The sequence below is a fragment of the Diabrotica virgifera genome, chromosome 3 (genome assembly GCF_917563875.1).
Source record: "Diabrotica virgifera virgifera chromosome 3, PGI_DIABVI_V3a".
Taxonomy (NCBI): domain Eukaryota; kingdom Metazoa; phylum Arthropoda; class Insecta; order Coleoptera; family Chrysomelidae; genus Diabrotica; species Diabrotica virgifera.
Genome location: NC_065445.1, coordinates 117,333,093 through 117,350,795, shown reverse-complemented (window position 1 = coordinate 117,350,795; position 17,703 = coordinate 117,333,093). Strand labels below are relative to the sequence as shown.

The following is a 17,703-nucleotide window of genomic DNA, read 5'->3' as shown; positions in this document are numbered from 1 at the left end:
CAGATAAATTTAATAATATTTACGACCGCACTAATTGAATTCAAACCATTTACTGTTGAACAAACCATAATAATTAATTAGGTCATTATGTTATAAGAGGTGACAGGCTCTTATAACATAACGACCTAATTAATTATTACCTAGTAACCCACTTACCACGTGTGGGAGTCATATGTTGCCCTAAAGCCACATCCATAGGAATTATATCCATCCTTTGGATTTTACGCTGTTTACATTTATATAAGACTTTTAGTCTATTTTTAAAAGGTTTTAACCTTTGTATTTTTGGATGGCTCAACATGTTCTTGTAATGTAACACTGATGATGCTCTTGTTACAGAGCGAAAACGTGTTGTTTCTATGTTTGTAGCCTTATAGGGGCTTTTTAAGCTAATATAACTTTTACCAGGACAAAAATTTTTTATTAAATTTGACTTGTAATTCATGGTATACAGCCAGCTACAGGAAATTCTTCCTTATGGATTTGGATTTTAAATGATCTTTGAAATTTCACATAAATAGATGGTTTGACTTGGTTTTGCTTCATAGGTGTGCACGCTAGCCCTGCTGAGCACGGGCGCCAATATAAAAATTTTTAGGAGGGGGCCAGACGTGAAGATGTTGCACATTACCTTATGTATACTTTGGATAACCATATATAGTTTAAAGCACCCGAAAAGCCAGGGGGGCACGGCCCCCCCTGCCCATGGGTATGGGCGCCCATGCTGCTGAGGAAGTCTGTAAGACAGAAACAGCTGTCCAGGGATTGTGCATCCCTCTGAATCGAAAGCAAGCAAAAACCGTATTTTTCTTTTTTTTCTTTAATCTAATATTATTTATTAGATTGCAACACTTACAATTTTTTTTGTTCTTTTTCAGGTTATGGTTTCGTAGATTTTGAGAGTCCCGCCGCTGCCGAAGGTGCCGTGAAGGCTTTAACCGCGAAAAACATACAGGCTCAAATGGCGAAAGTGGGTATCTGGTATCAACACCGTAGAAAAGCCACTGTACGTTTGCATGCAAGTAATACTTAGCTTTACAATAAAAACTCTGCCACAATTCAGATTTAAAAGATAATAATGTATGTAGTCCAGAGAAATAAGGTTTTTGTCGGGACACTTGAGCAGCCAGGTTGCAAATGGGTTTTTTGGGTACTATATACCTAATACATTATAAATACAAAAATGCCCGTCACAGTTCGGACGAGAATTTTAGTTATTAACAAATAAGGGTCAAAAATGGCAGTTTTTTTCGTTTAAATCGCTACAGGTAAAAATAGGGTTATTAAATGTCTTGTTTAGAGTATTTTTTTTAATAGATAAGTAAAGGTGTAAAATGGCAGTTTTTGAATTTTGGTCCGATCATTTGTTGCTTCGCTAATTGCAAAAAAAGACCAAAATTTCGAAAATAAAAAATTTGTTATAACTTTTGCGAAAATGAACTTAAGACTTTGATATTGCACGAAAAGTTGAGTCAACCAGTACGTATAATGCCCTAAAAATTTCAAGATTATTCGTCGATTAGTTTAAATTTTATTCAATTTTTTTATACCAAACAGCTTTTTTTTGCAATGTGATTGTCCAGAAAATAATAATGATACAGCAATTCTGTGGAAACATCTTGAAAGAAGAATACTTATGTTTTCAAAATGTTTAAAAAAAATCAATAAAAAGTCATTTTTATCATTCCGAAAACATTTTACTGAAGTAGGGTCATTTTTGACTTGTAAACAATTTGAATAGCTTTGTTAATATTGACTGTAGAGTAAATCTACTTTGGGATTTCAAAACATAGTATTTTTACACGAATTTAAAAAAAAAACTTTTTGCATAGGTTAATTACGGTCAAAGTTAGCCATTTTTATTATTTAATCCACAGTTACTTCTGTGTACATAAAATTCTCCTGTAACAGAGCTAGTTACCATACTCCTCCGAAACGGCTTGACCGATTTTTATGAAATTTTACACATGTATCCTGTAGGACTGAGAATAGGTTTTAACCTATTTTTTATACCCATAAGTTGTAAGGGGGGTTGCCCCCTGAGATTTATTTTTTATTTTTTTGGACAAAATTGTCTATCTTAATTTTGTATTATGTAGCATTAAAAATACATGCAACCCTTCATTTTCACTCTTCTATCCCCAACCACTATTTTTCAATAGCCATCTATATATTTACATCTATAAAATTCTCCTGTCTCACTGTTAGTTGCCATACTCCTCCGAGACTGCTTCACCGATTTTTATGAAATTATATATGTATATTCGGCAGGTCTTAGAATCGGTCGTAATCGATTTTTCATATATCTGAGTGATAAGGGGGGTTCCCCCTAATATTTTGTAATGTTTGGTAATAATAATAATATCGTATGGCATTTTTGCTGGGGAGATCCTTTCGGATAGTTCCAGCGCCAATTACATCTTTAACCCTGTTTCAAGTAACTAGTGTCGATGTACACTAGCCCAGGGGGACCGACGGCTTAACGTACTCTCCGAGGCACGGTGAGACGGCTCGTGTCATTATTGGAAATGAAAATGGTTTGTCTTTGGCAGGGATCGAACCCACGTCTACTGGCGTATGAGGCCAGCGTTTATGCCGTTACCCACGGCCGCTCAATGTTTGGTAAGGGTATGTATACATAACGTACTCTAAAGGACTACGAGTACATGCAAATTAAAAAAATTGTGATCAAAATCCATCAACAACCTTCGGAGATATTAATCGCAGCATATGTTTGAAGAATCAATTTCATTTTTTGAGTTCACGGATTTTAATATTTCCACTCCACCGACCACGAATCGATTTCGTTAGGACGTCATTTTTAAAGCTTTATTAACCACTCTGTTAAAGATCAAAGTTTACTCAAACTTGTACACATAACTTATATATATATATATATATATATATATATATAATAAGTTATGTGTACAAGTTTGAGTAAACTTTAATAATAGTAAAGATGATAATAAACATTATCGAAAGCTTGGAATTATTATAAAGAGTTTTCTTTGAGATTGCTGCTACCCCAATATTTCAACCTTGTTTTATATATATATATATACCTTTAGCTTCAAAATGGTGCTAGTTATGTTGCTTAATTGTTATAAACAAAGTAGCTGTGAATTGAATAAAAAAAGTAGATAACTTTGACCGTAATTAACCTAGGCAAAAAGTTTTTTTGAAAATTCGTGTAAAAATACCAACTTTTCAAAAAGTAGTTTTAGTCTACAGTCAATATTAACAAAGTTATTCAAATTTTTTATAAGCCAAAAATGAGTATTCTATAGTAAAATGTTTTTGGTATGATTAAAATGACTTTTTAATGATTTTTTTAAATACTTTGAAAATATAACTATTTTTCTTTCATGTGGTTTTCACATAATTGCTATATCGTTATAATTTTCTGAACATTAACATTGCAAAAAAGCTCTTTGGGATAAACAAATTGAATAAAATTTAAACTAACTGACGAATCATCTTAAAATTTTTTGTGCATTATATGGATTGTTTTATTCAACTTTTCATGAAATTTGGAAGTCTTAAGGTCATTTTCGCAAAAGTTATAGCAAATTTTTTATTTTCGAAATTTTAGTTTTATTTTGAAATCTCCGAAGCAACAAATGATCGGACCAAAATTCAAAAACTGCCATTTTAAATCTTTGCTCATCTACTAAAAGAATGATACTATAAATGAGATATTTAATTACCCTATTTTTACCTGTGGCGATTAAAATAAAAAACTGCCATTTTTGACACTATTTGTTAATAACTAAAATTCTCGTCCGAACTGAGACGGGCATTTTTGTATTTATAATGTATTAGATATATAGTACGCAGAAAACCCATTTGCAACCTGGCTGCTCAAGTGTCCCGAACATGGTATATTTTTGCCTTATTTCCCTGGTGTAATGTGGTATGTGTCTAGTTGGAGAAATATCAAATCGTCATTTAAAATTATGAATATGTTTAGTTAAAGTTATTACAATACTATAGATCAGTGGTAGTTTTCTCAAACTCAACTTTTATTGATTTGGAACTTCCGTTTATGACTAGAAGTTTATGGCCGTAAAAAGGCCATAACGTGACCTACTTATACTTTCATTACTATACCTTAAGAAATTAATGCAATGATGGTTTTTCTCGTGACACTGACCCCTCCAGGCAAACGACAGTTGTTTTGAATAGTACAGACGACCTCTATAACAAAAACCTATATGTTTCCTGCAAAGGTATTAGTTATTAACAAGTTAAGGTCAAAAACGTTAAATTTTCGCTTTTTTCGGGTATTGGTAAAAAGTGAAGCATTTGAAATAAAGTACCCCACACAAACCTTATGGAAATTAGGTCCCAGTGGATTTCATTCCTACTTTGGGATAATAATCTTCGAATCATCCTGATAAAAAGTTCTCATGGGCACAACTCAATCGTATGAAGGATTTTCAAGATATAGAGGCACAAACTCGGAAAATTATACGATTTACTGGGTATTCCACTTCCCTGAGTTACTGGTTATCTGGCAGCATGTAGAAGTTTGGATCAAGGAAAAGTACTAGTAGTCTAGGATTTTTTTCCTGGCTATCCAATGGCGACCTTTACTTTGGCCTTGACCTTCAACGGATGTCATCTTCTAGAGTTTCGAGGGTTTTCGGCATTAAATTGATATAAACAGATTACTCATGGGTTTTTGGGATCGCTAAACACGAATATGCCATCAGAATTGACCTCCGGAGGACGTGGTGGCCAGGGCCACTGCAAGGGACGTCATCTGCTTCTAGAGTTTCGATGGTTTTCGGCATTTAATTGATGCAAATGAATTACTGGAGGGTTTTATGAGGCCGCTAAACACGAACATGCTACCAGAACCGACTCCCGGAGCACCTGGTTTCCAAGGTCAATGAAAGGCGCTCCTGGAGTTTCGAGGGTCTTTGGTACTACATTAATGCAAACGGATTAGTTATAGGTTTTTGGGGTTGCTGAACACGAATACGTGATCAGCACAACCACAGAAGCACTTGGTGCCTAAGACAGGTTATCTTCTGGAGTTTTGGAGGAATCAAATGGATTACTCTTAGGTTTTTAACTCCAGAAGATATCCTGTCTTAGGCACCAGGTGCTCCTGTGTCTGTGCTGATCACGTATTCGTGTTCAGCAACCCCAAAAACCTATAACTAATCCATTTGCATTAATGTAGTACCAAAGACCCTCGAAACTCCAGGAGCGCCTTTCATTGGCCTTGGAAACCAGGTGCTCCGGGAGTCGATTCTGGTGGGATTCACATTCGTGTTTAGCGGCCTCAAAAAACCCTCCCGTAATTCATTTGCTTCAATTAAATGCCAAAAAACATCGATACTCTAGAAGATGACGTCCCTTGCAGTGGCCCTGGCCACCACGTCCTCCGGTGGTCAATAATTCTTATGGCATATTCGTGTTTAGCGATCCCGCTACGAAAAAAGGCTTACCTACGCTATTCGTTTCTATCTTTAAGTTTTTATAATTAAATTTGCTATAATCTGGTCCATCACAGATTGATAAATGTACTGTAACAAAAAATATACATTATACATCCTTCTCATTAATTTCACAAGTCTATAGATAGAGCTTTTTAATTTTATTTTTTACGATTAATGCTACATCCATTATAGAAAGTATCACACCTTAATTGTGTTGTTATAAAAACAAATAGCAAATTTCTGCACATTATCTCTACGAAAGGCTGTCTATTAAAAATAACATTCTCTTAGTAAAGATTATTAGGATAATAATCTCTGTATATCAATACGAGGTTAAAAAAGTTAATTATATGAGCTTTAATGAATCGAAAAAGATAAAACGAAAAGTTTGCTTACATAATCCAAATATATTTCTGCATAAAACAACGCACCAAGGAAACTTTCTATTATATTTTTATTTTCCTTTATAAAAATGAGTAAAAATAAATTACATACTTCTGGTCTTTTTTTATTTTTCACCAAGGAAACTTTCTATTATATTTTTATTTTCCTTTATAAAAATGAGTAAAAATAAATTACATACTTCTGGTCTTTTTTTATTTTTCAAGATAATCTATCTTCTAGTCTAAGATCCTACTGCAAAATCTCTACGTTCATAACGTAGTTAATTATAATTAATTAATTATAATTAATAATTATTAAAATCACATGTTTATATAAATTTAAGAATAGGAGAATACGTTGATAATAGGCTGATAATCAAAAAGTGGCCGCAAATAGTTTATTAAATTAATAGTAATTTATGTTCGAAAAAAAATCCTTCAAGACGCACGTTTTTTTAACAAATTAAAGTTAAAGTTCTTATTCTAATACATACCATGATATAAGGTTGCCTTATATTTTATGCGAATGCGAATTGTTAAAGCAGTCATCTTGTCAAACCAGTGGCGTTGCGCACTAGCTCTCTTTCATTTTGTTACTGATACCTCGAGAGTTTAACTGCGGGTAACCCTAATTTGCGGCCACTTTTTCACAAAAATTAGCTTTAATTTGATATAAAAACAAACATGCATCTACGTCTTGAACGAAATTTTTTTTTCAAAACTGAATTACTGTTTGCGGCCACTTCTTCGCTGGCAACCTGTTACCAATGTATTCTTCTATTCTTAAATTTATATAAAATTATGATTTTAATTAACTACGTTATGAACTTAGTGATTCTGCAGTGTGATCTCCTACTATTACGCTTAATACACGTTCTTAAAAATGTTTCGTCAACTTTTTTTAAACTATCCAAAAAGTAGGAATTCGGAAGTTAGGCAGGTAGTACCTCTTCGTTCAACGTGAATTGTACTCCGAGTCATTTTTTCATGTTTGGATATAAAAAGTCACTGGGGCAAAATAAGGTGTTTGCGGTGGATAGCCATGATAGCCTTGATGATCGTCAACGTTTGAGACAAGAAAAATTTAAATAAGTTTGAATTCTTCATCACTCTTTTATGACATTACGTTAGGGATTATGAGCTGTCATAGAAACTGTTTCATCACTAATTTCCAAGCGAAGTATAATTAATGAAAAGTAAAAATTGAATAGACCACTTCATGTCTCGGTTATCTAGACGCACTTCGAGATGTGTTCGAAGCCGGACCCAGTCAGAAATTTTAATTTCAAAATATGACAAGTGAAATATTACGTGAAACGACATTTTTTTGCTTTTAGTCTATAATAGTGCTATTCATCGCTGCTCATTTGTTTCGAACACTTGACATATGACGTATAATATATCTACGTCATACGTTATTGGTACATAATATAATTAGGATATACCCACGGTTCTTAGACATTTACTACGGTTGCCTAGTCCGACTGTGATGGGGAGACTTGACTTACGTCACAAGAGTACACAAGCCTATTTTTAAATTTAAAAACCGTTAAGTTAAAACGTTAAAATTTCATTATGTATTAACGTAAAAATAATGTTGATGAAATTTTAGAATGCCAGGTACAGACTGTAGTGTGGCCAAATTTAGTACATACCTATTATTTAAATTTTTATAGTAAATTATGCAAGTATGTAATTCTAATTCACATAATCCTAGCTGACCTCTAAGGACAGTATGTATTCAATAGTTAATACAGCCATACAGCATTGATGGAAATTCAGTAACAGCGACAAATTTTCACTGTAAAATGTAGATTGAAGTTCTAGATTACCTTAAATTTTACATTGGCCGTTGGATAAACATGAACAACCGGTCCTGTTTAATTTTAAGTACGAAACCACCCAAATATCAAGAGTTTTCCATAGTTAGGTATTATAATCCACTAAACATCTTTATTTCATAACTATCTTTACTATTGTCCATACGTCAAAGACATAAAAATACCGGTTAATCATATTACGATTCAAATTACTTACGTCACTCTCGTGACGTAAATCGCGGTCTTGATGTTCATTGGTTAGTCGAAATAGGCAACCGTAGTAAATGTCTAAAAACCGTGGGATATACAGAGACATGTAAAGAGGATAGACTTGGCTAGGGATATGTCACTCAATGCATCGGGGTGTAACGTCGACATAGGATTGAGTGGTCTAGCCATCTTTGTCAGTCACATGCGCGGGCTCGTTTGGTTAAAAGAGATAGATAGACCACCGATCGACTGTTTCCATGCTGTTTCCGCGTTACGCTTTTTTGGTGTCTAGGCTTCAAATGTCAATGGGGATATATCCAGTGGCGTAGCTAGGGTGGGGCGGAGGGGGCGGTCCGCCCCGGGTGTCACCCTTTCGGGGGTGACACCCAAGAGACCCGATCACAAAAGAACGAATCGTTAATTTGTAACTTTACTCACTTTACAATCAAAACACAATTGGATATTATTTTATGAACACACGATGTCGAGGTCAAATAGGTATTTCTTGGATTTTTTACGTTAAAAGGAAAAAGCAGTTGATCTAAGTAACGAAATTCTCAAGAAGCTTGAAATTGATGGTTTAGATATTATAAAGTGCCATTCACAGAGATACGATAATGCAGCTGTTATGAGCGGCGTAGGTACATGGGGGACTACAAACTATTATTAAAGCAAAAAACAAAAACGCCATTTTCGTTGGATGTATTGATCATTTAATTAATTTATGTTGCCAACACTCTTTTGCACAAAATTCATCTAGGGTAACATTTTTCGGAACCGTAGAGGCAATTTTTAATTTTTTTTCTGCTTTCCACTAGCTCCTGGGAATTAAACACAGCAACGAATCTGTTAAACAACTTTCCACAACGCGTTGGAGTGCTCACTATGCTGCAGTCAAAGTACTGATAGAATATTTTGATTGTGTTGTTGCTTCAAATGAGAAATTATGTCATCATTTCTTTTGGAATAATGTACTAAGAGAAATACATTTTTGTCAGATTGAATTGCAAAGTAAAGACATAACCTTTGATCAATCAGCGACCAGAATAGGGGCACTTCGTCTTTATAAAGCAATAGATTTTGCCACGAAAACATATGAGGACGACGACATTCCCACGAAAAACTAATTCGACGTAAACAAGGAATGGATGGTGAGTTAACTACCGATACAGGACTCACATTTCAAGCCTAACTTCAAAAGGATATGCTAAAATGTTTTGACCTATTCAATGTTCAATGTCCATTCATGGACTTTGATCTTGTGTCTTGCTTTACTTTTCACGAACAGTTGAATTTAGCTATTTCAACATTTTGTAACTTTTACCATGAAGAAGTATCAGATGCAGACCTCCTGCTATAAATACCAAGGCTCAGAAGACAAGCGGCCAATATTATAGTCTCTAAATGGTTAGCTGTAGACTATAAAATTCATTGTGGAATGGGATTTCATGGAATCCCTCTCAAAAAAATTGGTCGCATTAAAATTGTTTATGACCATTTGTGTATCGGTTGCTTCATATTAGAGAAGTTTTAGTAAGCTAAAATTAATCAAGAAGCGAGCAACAATGGCGCAAACAAGGCTAAATAACCTCGGTTTATTAACTTACTATGGAACATGAAGCAACACAAAACATAAATAATATTTATAGAAAATGTTATTTCAGATTTTGCCGCTAGTAACGTTGGAAAAATAAAATATTTGAATGTCTTCCCCACCGTACTACATAATATATCTTGTATGTTACAGAGATCTCTTATTCTGTCGTTCGGTATTATGTCTCTCAGTGTTTTCCCAGTTATTGACCTCAACGTTCTCATTTCTGATGTTCTCAGTATCCTCTTGGTTTCTGCTGTGTCACATCTTGTTTCTATCGCGTACGTCATGGTCGGTCTTACACATGATTTGCATATGTAGGTATGCGTACTTTCCCTTCCAGCCTAATATCTTTGTTTCTCCAGATGACATCCCTTAAACATCCTGACACGTAATTGGCTTTATTTGCTTGCTTTCGGACGCTCTCTTTAACATCTCCATAACTACATATTTCGACTCCCAGATATTGGAATCTCGAGACTTGTTCAATTAGTTCGTTGTTAATTACTAATTTGCATCTTATGGATTCCCTTGACACTACCAGGGAGTTTGTCTTAGCTGTCGATATTTTCATGTTGTAGTTCTTCGCCACTGTATTGAAAGTTTGTGCCATTCGTTGTAGGTTATCCTCGTTATCGTTATAGCCAATGCTCATATAGAACCGATTACCAAGCCTCGGATACCAGACAGAAACATTTGCCAAGACTCTTTACTACAATTTCATTAACTATAATTCTTAATTTTTTCATTATTCAAAACATACGTTTATCGGATTTTCGTAGATTTTAACAATCTTTATTTTTAATTTGGGGTGACACCATCCATTACCGCCCCGGGTGTCACCCATGCTAGCTACGCCACTGGATATATCAATGTCGTATGACGAATATATATTATACGTCATATGTCAAGTGTTCGAAACAAATGAGTAGCGATGACTAACCCTATTATAGACTAAAAGCCGTATGTTCCGTGTAAAAGAGACAAATATTATCTATTATTCACACACCAGTCAAGAAAAATATACTTTTTCTTTGTTTTATGTTCGCTAAATTTATGAGAAACAAATTACCTTCCGCTTAATATTATGACTTTCTGATCTATACTTTTGTAAAGTCAAACAATGGATTTTCGAATTGTGGCAGAGTATGTTAAAGAAACTCAACTCTAGTGGTAAAGTAACAAAAATGTCATTTAGAGAATGCGCATTTCTATACAATAATTGTTAATTATGTCTCACATAACTTATTGAAAATACACTAGACTTGATTTTAATTTTCATATATTTATTGTAGTTGAGAAATCCGTAATACGCTATGCATTCATGCATGATATTAGATAATGTACAGGGGTATTTACTGAACAGTAGTTAATATCAGAAGTGTTGTAAAGTTTAGAATCTTTTGGGTTTGTAGAATTTTTGGCAAATTATTCAATTATTTTAATGTTATAAATCAAAATATACAGGGTGTAACAAAAAAGCAGGTCATAAATTAAATCACACATCTTCTGGGACCAAAAATAGTTCGATTGAACCTAACTTGCCTTAGTACAAATGTGCACACAAAAAAGTTACAGCCCTTTGAAGTTACAAAATGGAAATCGATTTTTTCCAATACATATATCGAAAACTATTTGATACTTTTTATTGAAAATGGACATGTGACATTCTTATGGCAGGAACATCTTTAATAAGAAATAAAAGTGAAATTTGTCCACCCCATAAAAATTTTATGGGGGTTTTGTTCCCTTAAACCCCCCCAAACTTTGTGTACGGTCTATTAATTACCATTGCGGTACCATCAGTAAAGCCTTGGTTTCCTCGAAAGCGGCACCGACAAACTGCGACCGTAACACTGCGATGAATGACGTCAGATTACGGTGAAAAATTCAAGGTTCTTCACTGCGGCAATTAAATGTGTAAACTCAGCAAGCGGTGGCTTCCAACGCATCCTTGGAAACCACTGCTATTATTTTGCGTGGTACAGTTGTTTATGACGTCATTCATCGCAGAGTTACGGTCGCAGTTTGTCAGTGCCGCTTTCGAGGAAACCAAGGCTTTAAACACAATGTTTTAAAACTTTTTTGCCTTTAAGTTCTTTTTCGATAAGCCAGTTTTTATCGAGATATTTTGAAGATTTGTAAAACAACACATATTTTTAAATGGTTAAGTAATATTATAGAGATCTGGTAATAATATTATGAAAATAATATTCTATAATCTTACTTAACCATGTACAAATATGTGGTAGATTTTACAAACCTTCAAAATAACTCGATAAAAACTGGCTTATCGAAAAAGTACTAAGAGACGAAAAAGGTTTTAAAAAGATTGTGTTTAACTAATGGTACCACAATAATAATTTAATTGGAACGTACACAAATATTTTGTGGGTTTTAGGGAACAAAACTCCCATAAATTTTTTATGGCGTGCACAAATTTCACTTTTATTATTATTTTTTAAGATGTTTCTGCTATGCCACCTGTCCATTTCCAATAAAAAATCTCAAATAGTTTTCGATATATCGATAAAAATCGATAACTTCAAAGGACTGTAACTTTTTTTATGTGGACATTTTTTGTACTAAGGTAAGTTAGGTTCAATCGATCTATTTTTGGTCCCAGATGTGATTTAGTTTATGACCTGCCTTTTTGTTACACCCTGTATAATACATTATTTCTTTATTTGAAGAGGAAATCTTTAAGGAATGATGATTAAGATAAGAACTAGAGTAACAACGAATGAGTAACTAAATAAGAGTTAATTAAAAACGGAATAACGGAACTTCAATAAAATACAATCAGTAAAATCAAAAATGTAAGATAACTAAATAAGGATAATAGAAATATAAAATTTGAAAACTTGAGGAATGATAACAAATTAAAAAATGTAAAACAAGAGTCCATCGAGTTCTTCTACAAAATAAGATTAATCCCAAAGAATTAGAGAACTTGAACAGAGAAAACGAAATTGCATAAAGTTTATCATCATCAGTGGCATCACAGATAGCATCATGCTTTACCTCACAATAGATCTTAAATCATCCTCTAAGTTGTCTTGACACCTAAGTCTCGGTCTTCTTTTGGCTCGTTGTCCCATCTGCTCTCTTCGGTCAAAAACTTTTCTATCTGTTACACCTTCCTCTCGCCGAATTACATGCCCTACCTAAGATATTCGATGTATAGACTTAGCTTAGCCCCATCTAGCCTGCTACCTGAATGAATTTTATAACGTCAGGTTCCCCGAAGCTTCTATTCAACTTAAAGTTGTAACGACTGATCCACGAATATTTTTCTTCCGGTAGGGATCTACTGAGGAGTATTACCGAGCCGCAAGCCCTTATCCCTTGCCGTACTGCTCCTCCATAGGCCGATCAGACACCAGCGTATTCCAGTCTAAGCAAATCACTAGAATCCCTTTATATTTCCTGATCCCGCGTTTTTTTTATTTTTCTTTTGACGTTCTCCTTTGTTGATTCATTAGGCTGACTTTGCGAGCTGTACAAGGTTTTGTAGAAGTCTTCGACTATTTTTGTTATTTTATATTTGTCCTTCTCTTTCTTATTATTGGAGTTTTTAATTTTGATGATTTTTTGAACACCCAGTGCGGGTCTTAGACATTTTGAGCCTCTGTTGTTTTCAATGACTCGCTCGTTCCATTTTTGTATGTCGCGTTTTAGTTCTTTTCTAATTGTTTTATTAAGTTCTATGTATTCTCGACTTTGGCGTTTGTTTTGAGCTAGTAGTTGCCTTCTTTCCGTCATTAGTTGTCTAGTTCTGTTGCTTATTTTGTCTTCTTTAGTCCTTGTTTTCTTTGCGACCTGTAGTCCAGCTTCGAGAAGGTTCATATTTATGTTTTTGTTAATTTCGTCAATTTGATCTTGATTATGTGAAGGATCATATTCGAACTTATCCGCTAAGACCTTTCGGAATTGATCTTCATTTAAAGGCATCTATCCGCGTTGTTTTTTTAAATATTCTTTTCCTCTCTTCTTTCATGTTAATATTTATTTTTGCTCTAATTATACGATGGTCACTACCCGTTGTTACGTTGTTTATTGTTGTTAGAATAAATGACGGAATTGGAGTTTGGATAGTATAATACTGGGGTTATGGCCTGGTTTCCTCTAAGTAGGAAGTGGAGGAAAAACCAGGAGCTCACGTGGGCAGGGACGCTAAATCCCTGAAGTAAGTCTACTCTCTATCGCGATCATTACCTACCCGCTACCACAGCTGCGGTCAAGCTTAAACCATTTTGGTTGCTGAACGCATAAAGACTATGCTCGCCAATAGTTTTGTTGGCGAGCATAGTGAACATATGAAATGAAGTATGACAAAATGGTAACTGTAGTAAGGGAGGCAAGTATGCTAAATTTGCAGTTACTCGAGCGTGATGGGGACCTATTGGGTTGTAAAGATTAGGTCCTAAAACCAAAAAAAGTTAAGTTTTCCATTTTAGTGGGGACTTTGATTTTTTATAGCTCCATCTATCCATAATTCGAAAAAATGTCTCGAATAAGAGTTACTTACTTTTACGTAAGGAATTAATATCTGCAATAAAAAATGGGGGGCTCCTATTTAAGATTTTAAAGTACCCCCACCAAAATACCGTGGTGGGTCATGTTTGGTGTCATTCGATAGATTTTGGAAAAATATTGAATATGTACATGTATTTTCCAGTTTATCGATCTGATGTTCATTTCGCGAAATATTGTGGGGTTTCTATTTAAAATTTTATATTTATCCCCACTCCTCTTCGTGGGGGATCATGTTTGTTATCATTCGATAGATTTTTGAAAAATATTGAACACGTATTTTTTAGTTTTTCGATCTGACGTTCATTTCGCGAAATATTCGCTTTTTTTGTGAAACTTTGTGACTCGCCCATTTCCTTACGCCCCGCTCAAATCGTCAGATTTTTGAAATATACACTGTTCTGCATGTACTTAACTTAGCTTATCTTAATCTGACGATTACGAGTTTTTCTAAGGATAGATTTTTTTCGAACCCCTCTTAACGAACTCACCTATATTAAGAGCCAATATATGGTAGGAGTAGGAGTACATTTACAGGGTACAAGGTTTCTCCCCATGTGATTTTCTGACGCGCTCGAGTAACTGCAAATATCCCCGCTTGGGCTCCCCTACCACTGTAAACGGCACTATGTTATACGGGATCAAAACATTGACTAGACAGCAAAAAGAAATAACATTTGTTAAAGCAATCAATTTTTGTGGAAATTGATTTCCTTATAATGGATATTAATTTGCTGAAGTAGCTTCGGTTCTTAATTATTATTTTAGGAGATAACTAACTTTGTTAGTGTTAATGACGTGATTGAAGTATTTTCTTTTGGTGCCATAATTTTCGCAGTGCAATCTTGCATAAATCTGGCAAACTTTTAGTTCCAGATTTATGCTAATAAGATGTTACACCAAAAAGTACATATAAAATATAATTATTCTAAAATATTCTGTAAGTATCTCTGTAACGTGAAATGAGAAGATATGGCAATAAAGTTTGTAAAAATAAATCAGAAAAGTGGTTATGTTTTAAGCATTGCATTGTTACATAAGTTTTGCATCCCTTTTATGCCACATAATGTCTAGATGAAATATATTGCAAATATATATTTCAATTTTTTCATTGAATATCTGGCTGAATTGAATTTGTCGAAAATTAAAACAAACGCAGTTTTGGAACAGTTTTGTAAAACTGTTTTCTTATCTATAGAATATACTAGCAAACTTTCAAGCTATAAAACCCAAGGTTTACCCGTATTTCCGTTACAGTAAATTATTTTTTAAAAATGAATAACCATTTTCATCTGATTGCAGCCAATCGGATGCTGGAGCTAGGAAGAGGACGGAATTCTATAATTTGCAAATTCACGTGCCATCTATCCAGCGCGTAAAAAGTCCAACGAAAATGGAACCCTAAATACTCAGATAGGAGTAATACTAATAATTAATACACATAGTTTCAAAAGTTATGCATCACCCCTCGTATTCACGATGTTTACGGTTTTATAAATCCGTATCTTTATCACATATTTAATGGGTATCTTTTATAAAAAATATACCATTTTTGGTTTTTTATTTTATTTGATTACCCATTTAATTGACCTGGTTTTGCCAAGGTGTAAACATTTGAAAAATTTATTTTGGTGAAAAGGCCATTCACAGCGGTTCGTGGAGGAAAGAGTGGGTGTTTCTCAGAGTGATGTCTCGCGGATATGAAATAGGTTTCTGGAGACAAACTCGATATGGAATAGAGCTCGGTCTGGTAGACCCCGAGTTACCAATGATCGAAAGCATAAATATATCAGAATTTCCATCTGTAGAAATTCTTCTATGTCTGTACCAGCCCTCCAAAGAGAATTCAGGCATGCTACAGGAGTCAGAGTATCGTTGGCTACAATAAGAAGAAGAATTTTAGACTCAGGTTTGAGGAGTCGTCGACCAATAAGAGTTCCTCAGCTACAACCTAAACATATTTTGGACCACCTCCAGTGGGCTCAAGAACACATAGAGCTCCCCCAAGTGTTTTGGAATTTTGTGCTTTTTTCAGACGAGACCAGAATCTGTTTAAATAGTGATAACCGGCGAATTTGTGTGTGGCGAGAGCCAACAAGAGCTGCACGACTAGCCACACACGAATTCGCTGGTTATCACTATTTAAACAGATTCTGGTCTCGTTTGAAAAAAGCACAAAATTCCAAAACAGTTGGGGAGCTCTATGTGTTCTTGAGCCCACTGGAGGCGATCCAAAACATGTCTAAGTTGTAGCTGAGGAACTCTTATTGGTCGACGACTCCTCAAACCGGAGTCTAAAATTCTTCTTCTTATTGTAGCCAACGATACTCTGACTCCTGTAGCATGCCTGAATTCTCTTTGGAGGGCTGGTACAGACATAGAAGAATTTCTACGGATGGAAATTCTGATATATCTATTCTGTCGATCATTGGTAACTCGGGGTCTACCAGACCGAGCTCTATTCTGTATCGAGTTTGTCTCCAGAAACCTATTTCATATCCGTGAGACATCACTCTGAGAAACACCCACTCTTTCCTCCACGAACCGCTGTGAATGGCCTTCTTCAACTAAATTGATAATTCTTATACGGTCCAACTCGGAAATTAAAGTACGATTCATTTTTAATCACGTTTTCAAAAATTTCACCAGAATAAATTTTTCAAATGTTTACACCTTGGCAAAACCAGGTCAATTAAATGGGTAATCAAATAAAATAAAAAACCAAAAATGGTATATTTTTTATAAAAAAGGCCCATTAAATATGTGATAAAGATACGGGTTTATAAAAGCGTAAACATCGTGAATACGAGAAGTGATGCATAACTTTTGAAACTATGTGTATAATTAATATAAATAGTATTACTCCTATCTGAGTATGTAGAGTTCCATTTTCGTTTGACTTTTTCCGCGCTGGACAGATGGGACGTGACTTGTAAATTATAGAATTCCCTTATCTTTCTAGCTCCAGCATCCGATTGGCTTGCATTTTTAGAAGCCACGGAGGTGTAACCAGGAAATGGTTCCAATAAAGTTTTTAATTTAATATTATTTTATGTTTTATTTAGTTGAACATTTTGACTTGACTTCATTATTTTTTGTTTTTCATTTTTCTCAAAACTTGCACATACAACAATATAACTCTTGAGAGCTAACGGTATCAAGGTTCTAATACTTTAAAACTTACAACAAAATAAAAATTGATTTAAAAAAAGATTTTTCTAAATTCAGCTCGACGTATTCACATGGCATAAAAGGTTGGATGTGGTTGTTAGACCAGGGCGCATCTGTAAAAATATTAGTACATTTGGACGTTGAGAGGTGACTCAAATTTTTTTGCAGAAATTGCTTGAAAATAAATCAAATAATAATATTTGAGTTATCCTCCCTCTCAAAAAGGTCCGGAACATTGTTTAAATAATCAAAATGTCAAAAAATTAAGGAAAAATTCGAATTTTTTCTTGGTTTTTTGATTATAACTTTAAAAGTATTCATTTCCGAGAAAAGTTGTACTGACATAAAAGTTGCGTAATTAAATTTACTACAATATAGAATTGACTAAAAATTTAAAAAATAGTCACCCTTGTTGCAAAATAGCAATAATTATGAAAAAAACATACAAAAACAAGTATTCGCATTTTACGTTTTTCAACCATTTATTCTACACTTAGGACCTTCATCTTTCACCCTAAAAAACTTTATGATACAGTAAA

At 34.3% G+C, this 17,703-nt stretch overlaps 1 protein-coding gene across 6 annotated transcripts in view; it reads left to right on the top strand.

The window, feature by feature from the left end:
- The window catches only part of LOC114334579 (protein alan shepard), a 531,107-nt gene that overhangs the window by 451,570 nt on the left and 61,834 nt on the right, over nt 1–17,703 (top strand). For all 6 annotated transcript variants that reach the window (XM_050645412.1, XM_050645409.1, XM_050645410.1 and 3 more), the window contains one exon: nt 879–1,006. In XM_050645412.1, coding sequence (XP_050501369.1) covers nt 879–1,006 — 128 coding nt within the window. The remainder of the gene's footprint in view (nt 1–878; nt 1,007–17,703) is intronic.